General features: G+C 44.5%; 1 protein-coding gene across 4 annotated transcripts in view; it reads left to right on the top strand.

Annotated features, from left to right (window-relative positions):
• The window catches only part of SAE1 (SUMO1 activating enzyme subunit 1), a 61,618-nt gene extending 45,217 nt beyond the window's left edge, over positions 1-16,401 (top strand). For 2 of the 4 annotated variants that reach the window (XM_073226845.1, XM_073226847.1), the window contains exons 7-10: positions 2,893-3,037; positions 10,287-10,359; positions 11,840-11,909; positions 15,343-16,401. In XM_073226845.1, coding sequence (XP_073082946.1) covers positions 2,893-3,037; positions 10,287-10,359; positions 11,840-11,909; positions 15,343-15,389 — 335 coding nt within the window. In that variant the 3' untranslated portion in view covers positions 15,390-16,401. Of the gene's footprint in view, positions 1-2,892; positions 3,038-10,286; positions 10,360-10,771; positions 10,805-11,839; positions 11,910-15,342 lie in introns of those variants that run through there. The other 2 variants (XM_017663210.3, XM_073226846.1) reach the window with 2 other exon arrangements.
• Positions 16,402-16,563: the final 162 nt, after the last annotated feature.

The raw sequence follows: 16,563 nt of genomic DNA, 5'->3' as shown, positions 1-16,563 counted from the left end.
ACCCTGAGAGGACTTCAGATGTGGTCAGCGAGGTATCTGGATGGTGCCAGCCTGCCGGCCCATGTCCAGGCAGCCTGCACCCAGGAACAGGCAGGGGGCCCAGAGAAACATTGGGGCCAGCTGCTGGCTGCCTTCACTCCTCTTCTTAGTGCTGTCTTATTTCTTTCTGAGATGAAACTGTCTTACTCTGTGAAGATTGATGGGCAAGGTTTCATATGGCCTCCGCCTCTACTTCTCACCCACTGATCTAGTAACTTAAAAATAATGGGCCAGTTGAGAGAGGGCAGGGCCCATCTGGAAAATGCATCTCACAGAAATGTGGTCAAATGGGAGTCCTCTTGAGGTGGGGAGCAAAGAGCCAGACCACTTGGAATCCTTGGGGCTGTATTCCTGATTGTTCTGCCATTTCTCCTGGATTCAATTAGGGTTAAGCAGATTCTGAAGCCAGATCTGAGTTGGTATATCTGCTCCACTACTTACTGGCTGTTACGTTGAACATGCCCCTCTCTCTGAACTCCAGTCTCTTAATCTGTAATATAGGGAGAGTTAGGTATTAGGACCTACCTAACCTACCTCACCGGGTTATTATGGATTGAGTGTTAATGCATGCAAAATGTTCAGAATGGCGCCTAGTACAGAGTAGGCACTGTATGTTTTCCAATTATAACAGTTTGAGCTTTGCTTCAAGAGCCATGCTTTCTATTCAGAAGATAAGCTTTGTGGTGAGGGCTGAAAACATTATTATCCTCTCTTCTCCATCCATTCTGGCAGTTGGTACTTCTGTCCCAGTGACACAGAAATGAAAGGATCACACAGGGCACAGCCTGCATGGGCTCCTGCTGCTGGCCACCACCCTGACAGCTGGAGAGCGGGCAGCCTCGCTCAGTCATCACATGGTTGCCACCAGGCCTTAGATCACGCAGGAGGCTACAACCTGTGTTGGTCACTGCTTCCATCATCTGGTCGGGCAACACTGATACTCATTCTGGGTCTTTTGTCCTGTCTTCTCAGGAGTGAGAGGCAGGAATTCTGCAGATACTCGATACAGTCTGCTCAGTATCCTCTGTTTTGGCTGGACTAGCAGATGTCCAGGTTCCTTTCTTCATGGGGACTGTTGGAAAAGAAGCTCGGTCTAAACAGGGAGCAGCCACCACTTGTCCAGTCTTTTCTCCATCCTGCCCCCAAATGCTTACTTGATTGCATTTATTTATTCCAAATTGGAATCCCGGCAACACATCTGCAGTTAGAAGTCACTTCGGTGATGGCAGATCAGTGTTAGCCAGCACCAATCTTGTCATCAGCTTTGAGTTGCTGCCTAGTGGTCAGGTAGAATTGAGGGTCCCAGGAGCTGTGCTCGTAAAGAGGAGGGGAGAGGAATGACCCCCGACAGCAAACGGTATTTCAGATAAGTGTTCTGGAGCATTGTTTTTTTTTTTAAACCTCTGATGTGCAGAGTGCTGTACTGAGCATGTGAAAGCTAGTTCCTCTGACCCTGACACTGAGAAAAGCAGTCTGGAAGCAGGTTGTGTCTTTTACCTGGGCCTCCGAGGTAAAATCCCTGGGATCTTCTTGGAACACTTTATATCCCATTTATGAACTTCTCTCAGCTTCAGTTGGAGCCATCTGTTGTGGCTTCTGCATTCCCTGGCCTCCCACATCTCCTTCATACGTGCTGAGACCAGGACTGCTCCCTCACCAGCGTACCTTTAGCACCTGGGTCTGCCGGGCACACAGTAAGTGCGCAGTCTTGCGGGTGAATGACCGAGTTCATACTAATACTTGGAGAGTGGTTCTCAACCTCTCATCCAAGCTATTTGTGAGACCTAAGAAAAAATGTAGAAAAACTCTTGATTCCTTAGTCGGGGGTTCCAAATACTTTGATTTTTAGAGCCTGCCAGCAGTTCTGAGTTTTGAATCCACCTTAAATGTTAGGGAAGAGCCACCCCTTATTCTGACAGTGTAATTTGCTGAGTAAGCTCACTTTTCAGTCAGCAAGTACTTAATGAAACGTAAATGGAAGCACTTCGTAAACTGTAAAGCCCCCTCCAGGGATGAGGTGCTGTTCGGGAGCACCTGGGGGTCCGCATGTCTCTACCTCTGCTCTGAAACAGCTTGTGTGATGTGGGAGGATTGCTGTGGAAACAAGGCTCAGGGCTGGCTGTGCACCTGCTGTGGGGAGCCTCTGGGGAGCTGGAGTGCCACCACCCAGCATTCTGACCTCAAGGAAAAGGTGGTGTAGCAGTAGAAGGTGCTGGTATTTTGACCGATCTTACCGTGTTCCTGCCTGCCTTGTATTGCTTGGGCTAAGAATTCAAGCCTTGTTCGGGTCTCGTTAAACAGCAGCCCTGATTTGTCACCATCATCTGAATTTCCTCTCATGCACAACCAAAATTAAACGTCAGTTTCTGAAGGTTGACATAATTACTGTACTAAGGGAGGTTTTGTTTGTAATGACCTGCCTGTCTGATGAGTGAGCATTTGGCTGGCCTTTCTGGCTGAAGCAGCCCTTTGAACTGATGCTTAGAATGCATGCCTCCCACTCCTAACCTCTCTTCTGGGTCATAAGAGGGTCTTTGCCTCTGCTGCAAGCCTCTTCTTACCCCGCACAAACTCACAATGTCACTCAACTATTGCTTCCGCAGGGAAGCCTTACCTGACACCACCCTGTTACACCATTGTGACACTCATCACAATGATTTTAATCATTTTTATAACTATTTGATTGTCTTTCTGACTATATTTGTTGGCTAAATTAAAAGTGTATTTCACTGGGACCATGTTTTCCCTGATGTACTACTTCCTATGGAATGGGAAAAATTTTTAATTACCAACATCTGTTAGTATATATTATGAAAGACTTGCCTTTTAACCTACCTTCTTTTCCTTTCCCAGTGCTCCTGAAGTTCCGCACAGATAAAGGAAGAGACCCTAGCTCCGATACCTTTGGAGAAGATTCTGAGCTGTTGCTCCAGATTCGGAACGATGTGCTTGAGTCCCTGGGGGTGAGCCCTGACTTGCTTCCCGAAGACTTTGTCAGGTTGGTCTCAGTGTTTCTCACAGGTCAGCCTGGATTGATAAACTATCTTCTTTTCACTGTTTGCCTTAATTTGGGGAGATCCTTTAGGACCAAAGCCCTGAGGAGAGCCTCCTTGGCCGCAGGCTGCCGACTCTGCTCTCACAGACCTCTGCCCCTCCGTTGCTATGGCCCCAGTGTATGAAAAATAAAGAGGTGCAGATTTTGCTTTTTATCATAGTTCTCTTGTATTCACTTAGCTGTAAAGTCAAGGGAATATAAAGTCTATATACACTATTTGGTACCTTTTTTCACTTTACATTAATTTTAAGGTATGTTTCCAGATCAGGACATCAGTAGATCGTCTCCTCCCTCGTTTGTGCAGCTCTATAGTGTTTCTGTCATGGGAGCAGTGGCCTGTTGAACAAGTTCCCTCCTGACCCGGTCGAGCCTGGGCTGCTCCTATTGTATAATGCTGTAGCACACGGCCTGCTGCGTATGTCATTTGGCATGTGCAGGTATGACTGCAGGTTAATTATTAGAGGGGAGTGGCTGGGTCAGAAGATGTCATTTGTCATTTGGTAGACATTGCCCCATGCCCTCCATTGCTGGCTTATCAGTTTATACCCTAGGCAACAAAGGCCTTCTCCTTCCCAGCATCCTCACCCTTGGGCACTGGGACCCTTTCACCATAGGCAACCAGTGTTTTGCTTACACACAGTCAGGTTTAGGATTTGCTTGGAGAGGTCCAAATGGTGACTAGGTCAAGAATCCTGGTTCTGGGATCATCTGCACACACTCATTCTTCCAGGGTCCTGTGGGGATTCCCTAAACAGCTTTGTGGTGCCTCCAGCTTGTAGCAGTAGCAACGGTGGCTGTCGGTTACTGAGTGGCTGCTGTGTCCCAGGTATCGTGGGAGCCGCTTTATGTGCGTGGTCTCTCTCCATAGCAGCCCATTCTGTAGGAGAGGAGAGAGGCTAGGTTAGTTAGGTTAGCTAACCCTCTTCTCCAAAGACAGTTAGAGTGACTAGACCGAGATTATGTAATTAATGTGTTGAAGACTTTCTGTGCGCTACCTGCAGAGCTACATTTAATTGTCACAATAATCCTTTGAAGTGTGTTAACTATTTTCCCATTAGTTAAATGAAGAAACTGAGGCTGGAAAGGTACAGTTAGTTCCCAGAGTTTTTAGTAAGCAGCAGGATTTTACCCAGGTCTCACCACACTCATAGCAACACATTTCCTTGGTTCTTTTCAGCAATAAAGTGAAGCAGAGACTCTCCTTCCCTAGTCCATGCTTTCCTCACTTGTGACTGGGAACTCACATCGCTGCTAGCAGACTGCACCCAGTTTAGGACTGCAGTGGGCTTGGAACCGTCTGGCAAGCCCTCAGCCAGAAAGAGGCAGCAGTCCCCTAGGTGCTTTTATAAGCTGGTGCTGTAAGGTCAGGGCTAGTGACACTGCAGGCTGGGGCAGGGTCCATGTCTCGTGCTAAAAGCCAAGCAGACGTCTCTTAGTGGAGGAAGGACCGTGTATGAGAAGCAGGTGGTGCCTGCTGTGTGCTTCTCAGCAAGATGAGGGGCTGAGCCACACAGGGCTCTAGGTCCAGCAGACGCAGCCAGGCAGGCTGAGCTGCCAAGCATACCCGGTGCCAGGCCGTGTGTATGCAGCTGAGTGACTAATTTGGGCATTTAGTGTGATGAACGGCCTGCCTCTGCATCGCAGGAATCACCTTCCCAGAAGGAGAGCCACAGCCTAACTAGCTGTTGGCTGGGCGTCACTCCAAAGTGATTTCCTCCTCTGCCCGCCCTGCGTGTAGGAACCGTGTTCCCGTGTCCCGGTCGCTTGTGCGCAGGTGCTCCGGTGCTCTGGCTTTGTTGCCCTTTAAGTAGCTGGTGTGGGGTGGCTTCTTGAAGTCTGTCCGTGGGTAGGTGGGGCTGTCAGCAAGGAGTGAGCTGCCGAGGCAGCTGGGCTTCCCTCACAAACTGCCCACTGCCGGCGCAGAGCAGGCGCGCTCGCCGGAGGAGGGAGAGCTGCGCCGAGTCTCCATTTCCTTCATCTGTCTGTGGTCTGCTTGTGTTGTCCTTATGTGACGTTACCCTTTTTAAGGAGAGCTTTATTGCTTTTCTGATTATGAAAGTAACTGATACCCATGCCAGAAAGTGTAAAACAGAACAAAGGGATCACCCGCAGCCCCACCACTGAGAAGCAGCCACTGCTGACATTCTGGGGCTAAGCCTCCCAGACCTCTCCATGTGTGTTTACTCAGGTTTTCTCTCTTTAAATGAGATGCTGCTTTTTGCAGGGCACCCTTCTTTTTTCATCATTCATGGACTTGTTGGTGGCCAAAATACAGATCCACTTCCTCACTCATACTTGCTAATGTTTCAGACTATCTGATACGCATGGTTATTTAGTTGACTATTACCTCATTGGTGGGCATGTAAGTTGTTCATAGTTTTTCACTATTGTAAATATTTATGATGAACATTCATAATTTGTATATGTAATATATTTACTGCTTAAAAAGTTTTTTTAATTATAAAATATACCATTTTAATCATTCTTAAATGTACAGTCGGTGGCATTCAGACAGTTATACTGTTGTGTAGCCATCACTCCTTTCCATAATCAGAACTTTCTCATCATCCCTACCTGAAACTGTGCCTGTGAAGCACCAGGTGCCATTCTGCCAGGCCCCTGGCCCCTGGTAGCTGCTGTTCTACTTACTGCCCCTAGAATTTGATTATTCTAGGTATCTCACATGAGTGGAATCCTACAATATTTGTCCTGTGGTAAAGTTACAGGTCTTTAAATTACAGAAATAATATACATTATAGAAAAATCAGATAGTACAGCATAAACTCAAAGATAAAAATGAAAATCACTCACTCATGATTCCATTACCCAGAAGAAACCACCAACCATTTGGTCATATATCTTGCACATGTTTATCACAGCATATTTAAAATCAACAAAATCCTTTGTAGATTTTTAAAAAATACTCATTCATTGTTAACAGTGATAGAAAAGGTGTGACCTGTTTAGGAGGCAGTTTGCAATTATGTATCAGGAGTCATTAAAATATTCCCTTATTGGCCCAGTAATTCTGCTCCTCCGTAATGAGAATGTACCCTGAAGAAACAATATGAGCAAACATTTACGTACAAAAGATACTCATTATCGTATTTGTAAGAGAAATGGGAAAGGCATTAAAGAGTTAATGGTACAAAACTGGACAGCCACACATAAGAGAATGAAACTGGATTACTGTCTAACCCCATACACAAAAATAAACTCGAAATGGATAAAAAACCTGAATGTAAGTCATGAAACCATAAAACTCTTAGAAGAAAACATAGACAAAAATCACTTAAATATAAGCATGAGTAGTGTTTTCCTGGACACGTCTCCTTGGGCAAGGGAAACAAAATCAAAAGTGAACAAGTGGGACTACATCAAATTAAAAAGCTTCTCTACAGCAAACGACACCATCAGCAGAACAAAAAGGCATCTTTTTTGGATGGGAGAATATATTCATAAACAACTCATCTGATAAGGGGTTAACATCCAAAATATATAAATAACTCACACACCTCAACACCCAAAAAACAAGTAACCCGATTAAAAAATGGGTGGAGAACCTTGAACAGATACTTCTCCAAAGAAGAAATACAAATGGCCAACAGGCACATAAAAAGATGCTCCACATCACTAATGATCAGGGAAATGCAAATTAAAACCACAGTGAGTATCACCTCACACCAGTTAGGATGGCCAACATCCAAAAGACAAGAAACAACAAAATGCTGGTGAGGGTGCCAAGAAATAGGAACCCTCCTCTTACACTGTTGGTGGGACTGCAAATTGGTGTGACCATTGTGGAAAGCAGTATGGAGGTTCCTCAAAAAACAAAATAGAAATGCCATTTGACCCAGTAATTCCACTTCTAGGAATTTACCCAAAAAAAACAAAATTTCTGATTCAAGAGGATATATGCACCCCTGTGTTTATCATCGCACTATTTGCAATGGCCAAGTTACTGAAGAAATCTAAGTCTCCATCAATAGATGAGTGAATAAAGAAGAGGTGGTACATATGCACAGTGGAATACTATTCAGCCATAAAAAGAACAATCCTGCCATTAGCAACAGCGTGGATGGATCTAGAGGATATTATGCTGAGTGAAGTAAGCCAGGCAGAGAAAGACAAATACCATTTGATTTCACCTATTTGTGGAGTATAACAACGAAGCAAAACTGAAGGAACAAAACAGCATTAGACTCATAGACACTGAGAAATGACTGGTGGTCACCAAATGGAAGGGGTTGGGTTGAATACCAGGGGGAGGGGGATAAAAGGGCATAATAATTCACAGTCGCAGTATAAGTTGATCATGGGGACTGTGGAACCACTGTGATGTACATTTGAAACCAACATAAGATTGTATATTAACAATGCTTTAATAAAAAATGTTAACGGTAAAGGACACTGCAGGGTTATGCGTGGATTAAAAATGATTATTTTGAAAAATGTCCAGCATATGGAAAATGGAAAGAATAGTGCAGTAGTGAACACTTATGTGCCACTCAGCCAGATTGAGTTGTTGATATTTCACATTCTGTTTGGGCAGCACATGATGATGACGTGGTGCTTAGGAATGAATCCAAGTTCATCTGTTGCATTTGGTTCGGTGTCTCTTTTAATCTAGGAATTGGCAAGCTATGGCTTGCCACCTGTTTTTGTAAATAAAGTTTTATTCCACACCTACTCACTTATGTATTATCTGTGACAGCTTTTGTAGAGTTTTTACTGCTCTGCAACAGCAGACTTGAAGAGTTTAAACAGAGACCATATGATGGCCTATAAAGCCAAAAAAAAGTTCTGTCTGGTTCTTCACAGAGAAAGTTTTCCAACTCCTGATCTAGAACAGTTTAACACTTATTTTTCAAGGTGTCCAGGCCCATTTTTATTGTACAATAATATCCCATATTCTGAGCTTGTTTGATTGTCTCTTAAGGTGATGCATGTTTTATCTTGCTTATTTTTTATATTTAGATTTGTATACAGTAAAATTCATTCTTGTTTCCTCTTGATGTATTTTTCTTTAAATTTATACAGTATAAAATTCATTCTTTCTTGTTACACAGTTCCATGAGTTGTGTGTTTTGTTTTTTTAAAGTTCCTTGAATTTTTACAAAGGCGTAGAATTGTGTAACTACCACCTCAGTCAAGATACAGAAAAGTTTTGTTATCCAGAAAATTCCCTCGTGCTGCCTTGTCATCAGCCCCTTCTCCGTCTGCAGCCACTGATGTTCTTTATCCCTCTAGCTTTCCCTTTTCTAACCAAGTAATATAATTGGAATCATACAGCATGCGTAGTCTTTTGAATCTGGCTTTGTTCACTGCTTTTAATGCATGTAAGATGCATCCATGTTGAATGAATCGATAGCTCTTTTATTCTTATAACTGAATAGTAAGTAATCCATTGTATGGAGATCCCACAGCTTGTTCACCAGATGAAGGACATGTGGGTTGTTCCCAGTTTTTGGCAATTATGACTAAAACCACTATAAACATTCACATGTTTTTGTGTGAACATAAGTTTTCCTTCCTCTTGGATGTGTATATGTAAGACTGGAACTGATGGCTCATATGGTAACTCTGTTTAACATTTTGAAGAACTGCCAAACTGTCTGCCACAGCGGCCACACCACTTAACAGTCCCACCAGTGTTTCACATGGGTTCCAGTTTCTCCACATCCTGGCCCAACAAGTGTTATTGTCTGTTTTAGACTTAGCGGGTAATGAGTTCTAACTCGTTATGGTTTTGAATTGCATTTCCTTGAAGACTAATGACGGACGTAGTGCATCCTTTCACGTGCTTCCTGGCCATTTATGTATGTTCTTTAGAGAAATGTCTATTCAGATCATTTGCCCATTTTTTAGTTGAGTTATCTTTTTGTTGTGAAATTATAGGAGTTTATGTATTCTGGATACAAGTCCTTTATATGTGATTTGCAGAAATTTTCTTCATTCTGTGGGTTGTCTTTACTTTCTTGATAGTATCCTTTGAAGTAAAGTTTTTAATTTTTATGAAATAAAATGTATCTTATTTTTCTCTTGGCACATGTGCTTTTGGCATCACGTTTAAGGAACCGTTATTTAATCCAGGGTCATGAAGATTTACGCCTCTATGTTTTCTTCTAAGAGTTTAAAGGTTTAGCTATTATGATATGTAGGTCTGTGAGGCATTTTTCAGTTAACTTTTGTACATGGTGTGAGGTAGGGGTCCAACTTAATTGTTTTCAATGTGAGGATACCCAGTTGTCCCAGTACCATTTGTTAAAAACACTTTTGCTTTCCCTGTTGCAATAGGTTTGGCACCTTTGTTAAAAATTAACTGACTATATATGTGTTTCTTCATTTCTGGACTCTTGAGTTCTATTTCATTGATTTTTGTGTCTGTATGCCAGTACCACACTGTCTTGATTACTTTAGCTTGGTAGTAGTAAGTTATAAAATTGAGACATCTGAGTTCTCCAACTTTTGTTCTTTTCAAAATTATTTTGGCTATTCTAGGTCTCTTGTATTCCCATGTGAATTTTAAGATAGGTTTATCCATTTCTACAAAAATGACATGGAATTTTGATAGGGGTTTCGTCAAATGTATTTCAGATTAATTTGGGGAGTATTGCCATCTTAACAATATTAACATAACAATATTAAGTCTTCTGATTCATGAACATGGGGTATCTTTCCATTTATTTAGGTCTTATATTTGTTTCAACAATGGTTTGTAGTCTTCAGAGGACAAAAGTTCACACATCTTAGATGTTTTATTTATTTATTTATTTTAAATTTTATTTATTTTTAATTTTTAAACTTTTATTTTTATTTATTTTTAATATTAATTTTCACACATCTTAGATTTATTCTGAAAAATTTTCTTAGTGGATGCTTTTGTAAATGGAATTTTTTATTTCATTTTCAGAATGTTCATTGCTAATATATAGAAAAACTGATTTTTATAAATCTTGTATTCTGTATCCTTGCTCAGTTAGCTTAATAGTTCAAATAATTTTTCTTTGGATTCCTGAATATTTTCTGTATACATTAGGTCATGTCATCTGTGAATGGGTATTACTTCCTCCTTTCCAATCTGAATGTCTCATTTCTTTTTCCTTCCTTAATTGCCCTGGCTAGAACCTTTAGTACAGATATTGAAAAGAAGTGGTAAAAGCCAACATCCTTATCTTGTTCTTCCTCTTAGGGGAAAAACTTTCAACCTTTCATCATGGAGGATGAGAGCGAACTCTGGATTTTTCATAGATGCCCTTTATCAGGTTGAAGTTTCTTTCTGTTCCCAGTCTGTTGAGTGTTTTTATCATGAAAAGGTGTTGGATTTTTTCAGATGCTTTTTCTGTGTCTATTGAGATGATCCTGTGTTTATTATACATTATCCAATTAATATGGCATATACTACATTGATTTTCAGATGTTAAACCAACCTTGAATTCTTGGCATAAATCCCTTCTAGTTGTGATGTATAATCCTTTCTATATATTGCTTTAGCGTTTGGTTTGCTAGCATTTTGTTGAGATAATACAGTTTTTAGAATAAAAAGCAGACTATTAAATTATATAATGTGATCACAGAATATAGGTGTTTTTCTTTTAAAAGGAAAATATTCCTACATTAAATTATCTTTCAGTAGTGAAATTCTAGATGACTAATTTTTCTCCACATGTTTTATAGTTCTACAGTAGACCTTGATAAACAGGAAGAAAAATGACCTGTGTGATTGAACAGATGCTGGTTCTGGCCAGGGTGTGAGGAGATGAGCACCCTCAAACGCAGTTGGCAGTTGAAATGGATATAGCCTTTCATATATTAGGATCCAGCAATTCTGTATTTAGGAATTTGACATAAAGAATTGTTTGGACCCTTTGCAAAGATGTATAATTGCAACATTGACCAGCTTAAATATCTATCACTAGGTTACAGAGCAGAATGAATCATAGTTGATACTAATTGGGAGTTAAATTATATATGTTTAGATGTATGCACTTTTAAAAAGGTCTAGAAGAATGTGCACCAAACTGGGAGGATTGGAGGTAGTCTCCTGGTGGGTAGGGCTCCCTGAAGGAGCTCTCCTTTCACCTTGTCTGTGTTCAATTTGCCCAGTTAAACAGCACCTTTGTGTTCAGGGTTGGAACTGGCAGAGTACACTTCCTGTGGGGAGGTGGTAAAAGAAAATATTTTGCCCAGGATGGGTGATTTGGAGGGGCACCTGCTGGTATTAGCTAAAATTTGCCCTCTGTATGTCCCATCCTGGCCCAGAAGGATTGGTATCTATGTGGCTAGCAAAGGCTTTTTCTTCCCCATTGTTTTAATTTGAGGCCCCAAATTTCCCATGCCTCCTACGTGTCAACACAGGCCTCCTCCCTGACATTTGTCTGGGAGTAGTACATAGAACCCACTGCCCATTAGGGGTAAGGAGAGAATTGCGAGAATGTGACCGGGGCACCGAAACATCTGGTATTTGTAGGACGTTATTTTTAGGAAGCACAGATACAGTCTTCAACTTAAAAAAAAAGTTGTGAAACAATTCCTGCCCTGCCGAAGGCCTTTCCCAGCCACCTGCTAACCTTCTGGACAAGTTTTCATTTTCACACCTCCATGCCAGCGTTAGCATTACTGTCCGAATCGACTCCTCCTGGTAGATGTTTTGATCCAGGTGAGCCCACCACTCGAGGTCTTTCCCAGATGGCCTACCAGCCTGCCTATTCTTCAGTGCTCCATTTCACTTGTTTTCTTCTTTAGGTACTGCTTCTCCGAGATGGCCCCAGTGTGTGCAGTGGTTGGAGGGATCCTGGCCCAGGAAATTGTGAAGGTAAATGTCAGTGTGGAACAGAAAGTCCTTGACCCACCACACCATGACCTTGTAGATGTGGTAGCTGAGAGAACCCGGGACTGTCTTAGCTGCCTGGTTTCTGTAACCCCACCCATCCTTGTTCCATACCCACCGTTTTCCTTTCTACACCATCCCATTCTTCCTAACCCATCCAGGTGGGCATTCAGCAAATGACCTTTGAGTGCCTACCCTGTGCTAGGCCCAGAGCTGGACTGGTGCCTCCCCTAACTACACCTTAGTTATCTGGGCCTTAGGATACCTGCTGCGTGTTCTTCTCAGGGCTCCGTGGAATGGGTACGGTCACAATCCCCACTTAAGGGCGAGGACACTGAGACCCAAAGAAGGGACTCCAAAGCCTGTGTTCTTCACTTCCACTTCATATGGTTTCTCTCTCCATCTGTGACTGGTGTGAAATCTCCCCCCTGTTGATGCACACACCATGAATGTGAATAGAGGAGGGGGACATCAATATCACTGGAGTGCACACATCATTCCAGGAAGCCCCAGAGGCTCTCGGTGACCTGTGGCCACCTTAGGTATCATTGTCCCTCTCAGAAGGGAAGTATTTCATCTGCGTCATGTCAGCTGTAACTAGCACAGCCTTTGAGTCTCTTCCAGAGCACCTGGATTGCCAAAGCCATAGCGAACCCACAGATGTGTTTTACTTGCCTTGGGGACAGAGATGTTCGATTGCCTTTTGTAGGCTCTTGGCTGCTTCCGTGGACTTGCACTGGTGGTTTGTCCTTTCCTTCGTGGAGCAGTTGTGCCTATTTTGCACATCCATTTATATGTCAAGTTCAAGTTAGCAGACCCATTTGGGGAGCTTTGTCTGAGAGTCTGTTAAATTTACTCTGGAGACATTTGACTCCGTTTCACAGTCCCACCATCTTCTTAAGGCTCCTTTTTCTCTTCTGCCCCAATCCTTCTCTCTGGACCAGATGTTTTCCCTAAATCCTGCCTTCTGTGTCATAGGCAGTAGACCTGGGTGAGCCCCCGGAAGAGGAAGGAGAGGAGGAGCGCTCGGTGGTCGTGCCTGCGGCTCGCTCACGCTGTCTGCTTAGCCCAGCTGATACAGTTTCAGCTTCTGTGCCCAGGCTGAGAAGTTGGTAGTGGCTACCCAGAGGACTGTGTTGAGAAGGATTCTGAGGCTGCCTGTAGGCAGAGTCAGCAGGAGAGTGTGTCATGACAGAGAAATAAGGGGAATGAGAACAAAAATACATTTTTGTATCCTATAATGACAACAGCAACCACAGATAGCATTCATTAGAAGCCCACCGCAGACCATGCGAGATCATGTTCTTACACAAATTAACTCATTTTGTCCTCAAAACAGTCCGTGAAGTAGGAATTGTTGTGATCCCTGCTGTGTGCGGAGGGGCTGGGATGCAGAGAAGTGGCGGAGCCAGGGTCTAAGCCCTTCATCAGAAACTCTGGTTTCTGAGCCCTTACCATCGGCCATTGTGCTCAGGTGCTGCCCCTAAGTGGCCCTCTGTCCACTTAGTAGCGCTTGTCTGCACGGACCTAGGCCCTCTGTCATTGCACCTACGGCCTCACTCTCTGCATCCACTGCACAGCTGCCCCCGGGTTTTTGTGGGATGGAGACTGGGGGTCAGGGCGGGTGCCTTGACCCCACTGTTCGCAGTGGCTTCCCTGCATCCTAGTCCTAACCTCTGGTGCAGCCCCCTCGTTCCTGCCTGCTGGGGACAGCTGCTGCCCAGCATCTTGTTTCTGTTTCTCCCGGATAGCCAGAGTACTCTGCATTCTTGGTTGCTGGGTGTGTTTGGAATCTCCTCCTACCCTGATCTCGGCTTGGGAAACGCTTTACCTTTTGCCCATGTTCACCCCATGCCCTCCTTACTCCCCACCGCTCCCTTTACTTAACACAGTTGCAGCCCGCAGCCATCAGGCAGCGAGGTGCCACTGTCTGAGGACGGCAGGCCTCCCCCTTCTCTCCTGAGGGACCATCTGACCACTCATAAAAAATAAGCATTAAGATACAGGGGGGGCAAATGTAAAAAAGTCTGTTCCTTGGAATCATCTGTTTCCTTCCTTCCTTCTGTCCTTGCAGATACTACATGTCCTATCCATGTCCCCTGTCATGTGCTTCCAACGGTTTACATCGCCCTCCCTTTTTCTCCCCACCGTCCCCACAAGTAGGTATCCCTGCCTCCAGTGCTCGAGGGGGTGGTGATAGCAGCAGCCACACCGGGCTCCACGAAAACGCTCCGTGTGTGTCGTCTTCCATACCATGGGTTCTAAGAGTTCCAGCTCTGGGCCTTTCCACCTGGCTCAGAGTTTGGGACCCTTAGACACTGGTAGAGCTTTGACCCCTGGCTGTTAATAGTAATAGCAGCTCCCACTGTCTGAGAATTTACTGTGTGCCAAGCGTGTTACAATATGCTTACATTTCATTCTCATCAAAAACAGTTGCAGGTGTTGCTATTATTTGCCATTCCACACACAAGCACAGAGTAGATGCTCAGTACATTTTCCTTGGACAAGTGACTGAATAACCACTTGAAATAGGTATAATTGTCCCCACCTTACAAATGAGGAAACAGATTGGGATGGGTGCTCAATTCAAAGAGAAATTACAGGATGGTTAGAGCATGTTCCTAACCTTTTCTGAAGGAGGGTCCTACCTGATGAATGACAAGCATGGTGTTCCCAGGAACCTTTAAACCCTGCCTCACAGTTTGTTTAGGTAATGTCCTCTTCTGTAAATAATAACCGAACCCCTTTTGGGGTAAGAACCTCTCAGAAAACTCAACTGCCACCCTTTTTTGAGAACCATATGTGCACACAGGAAGGCTGGCCCTTGAAAGTGCTTTGTCCTGTCAACCCCACGAGATAATCACTGTTTCCATGGCTGGATAGCATCTCATCTCCCAGGCCCTCTGACTGCAGCCTGGCCCGCCCTGTAGAGGCAGCAGCCTAGTCTCAGGGAGGAGCCACGTCTGCATCAGTATGCGTCCGTGACCAAGGCTGCAGCCTACAATGGGTGGAAGTGAATCGCCGCCTTTCTCAGCTGAATAGTCACAGCGAATCCCTAGTGCCCTGTGCCAAGCAGCACTTCTCCATATTAGACATTGGTTTTGATATTTGAGGTACATCATCTCTTTTAATGCCTAAGATAATACATTTGTTATTTTCATTTAAGTGGGGAAAGTAAGGTTCAGAGAGGCTAAATGGTCTGTCCAAAGACACACAGGTGGTGAGGGACAGAGCGAGAAGACACGACAGTCACAATCAGTGTCTCCAAACATGGCCAGATAGCCCCTGGGGAGGAAAATCCACCTCCATTGAGGTCACATCACTGCCCAAACAGCTTTTCAATCTGATTATTAACGGGTTTTTGTCCATTTTATCCCTTCCAAAGCACTTGAGCTGAAATCTCTCATTTTCTCTACAGGCTTTGTCTCAAAGGGACCCTCCTCACAACAACTTCTTCTTTTTTGATGGTGTGAAGGGGAGTGGGGTCGTGGAGTGCCTTGGCCCCAAGTGAACCCAGGACTTGCAGCCCCGGAGACGCTGACCTGCAGCATGCCTACGTGTGTTCCCCTGTCCCTGTCCCCCTACAGAGGCATCTTCAGGCAAGGGAAGAATGAAGGCGCTGGACCCAGACAAACCATCTCCTGTGAGGTTGTGGGGACGTGCCTCTTCCGAGCACCAGCAGCTGCTAAACAAGGGACACAGGGCCTCCCTTCTCCATCCCAGCTCTGTTCAGGACTGTGTGCAGCCCAAGCCCTGCCAGCTCCCCTAAGTGGCAATCACCCGAAAGCCCCCTCCACTGCCTTTCTCTGTCCTGGCGCCGTCACCACGCCCCAGCCCTCTGGGGCCCTGCGCGAGATGCCTGCTGGGAGCCAGTGCACCTTGTTGCTTAGCCTCTTGCCATTTTTTTGGACCTACTCCCCACCTGTTATCATACAGAGGAGCGTGACTTCAGTTGGGGAATGAGGCCCAAGCACGATGCCACACTAGTGGAACCTGGTTCCAAGTGCCGACAGGTGGTCTTAGAGGCAAAAAACATGGCAGGCGGAATGTATTTCCTCCAGAGTTTGTGGTCTGAAAAACAACAGGTACCACCTGGTATGTGGTGCGTGAGTTTTAGTTTAGGATTAGTTGGGTCCAGCCTGGATTTTGGATGAGGGGAAATGTTACCAAGTCCTCTTGGGTATTAGGGCAAGACCTTGCGCATTGAATATTAATGGAAAAATTTGTAAAAAGGCAGATTCCAGGGTCCCACCCCTGGCGATTGTGATGTATGGGCCGAGTGAGGATGGAGGGCCCGCCTTCTTCGCAGCTCCGTCACCGCTGCAGCAGAACAGCCCTGGGGCTGCGGCACTTTGGGCTCAGGGGTCCCTCACTTACCCCTGGAATCACAGCTGTCTGGGTTTTTTTTATATTTTCTGTACTTCCTTGGTTCTCTAAGAAGCATTGAATGAAATAAAGTTATTTGCTTTAGAGCTTGTTTTTCTTGCACATGAGAACCTCCTTCCTCTGCCAGGGAGTGATCCTACCATGCCTTTTTTAATCTGAAGAAATATCAGATGTTTTAATAAGTAAGACTCAGATTCCCCCCCACCCAAGTCACCATCCCTGCCACCATTTTTCTGAGTAATGCCGCCAGAGT

This window comes from Manis javanica, chromosome 17, assembly GCF_040802235.1.
Source record: "Manis javanica isolate MJ-LG chromosome 17, MJ_LKY, whole genome shotgun sequence".
NCBI classification, from domain to species: Eukaryota; Metazoa; Chordata; class Mammalia; order Pholidota; family Manidae; genus Manis; species Manis javanica.
Note: the sequence above shows the minus strand (reverse complement) of the source record. Positions and strands in the feature narration are given on the sequence as shown.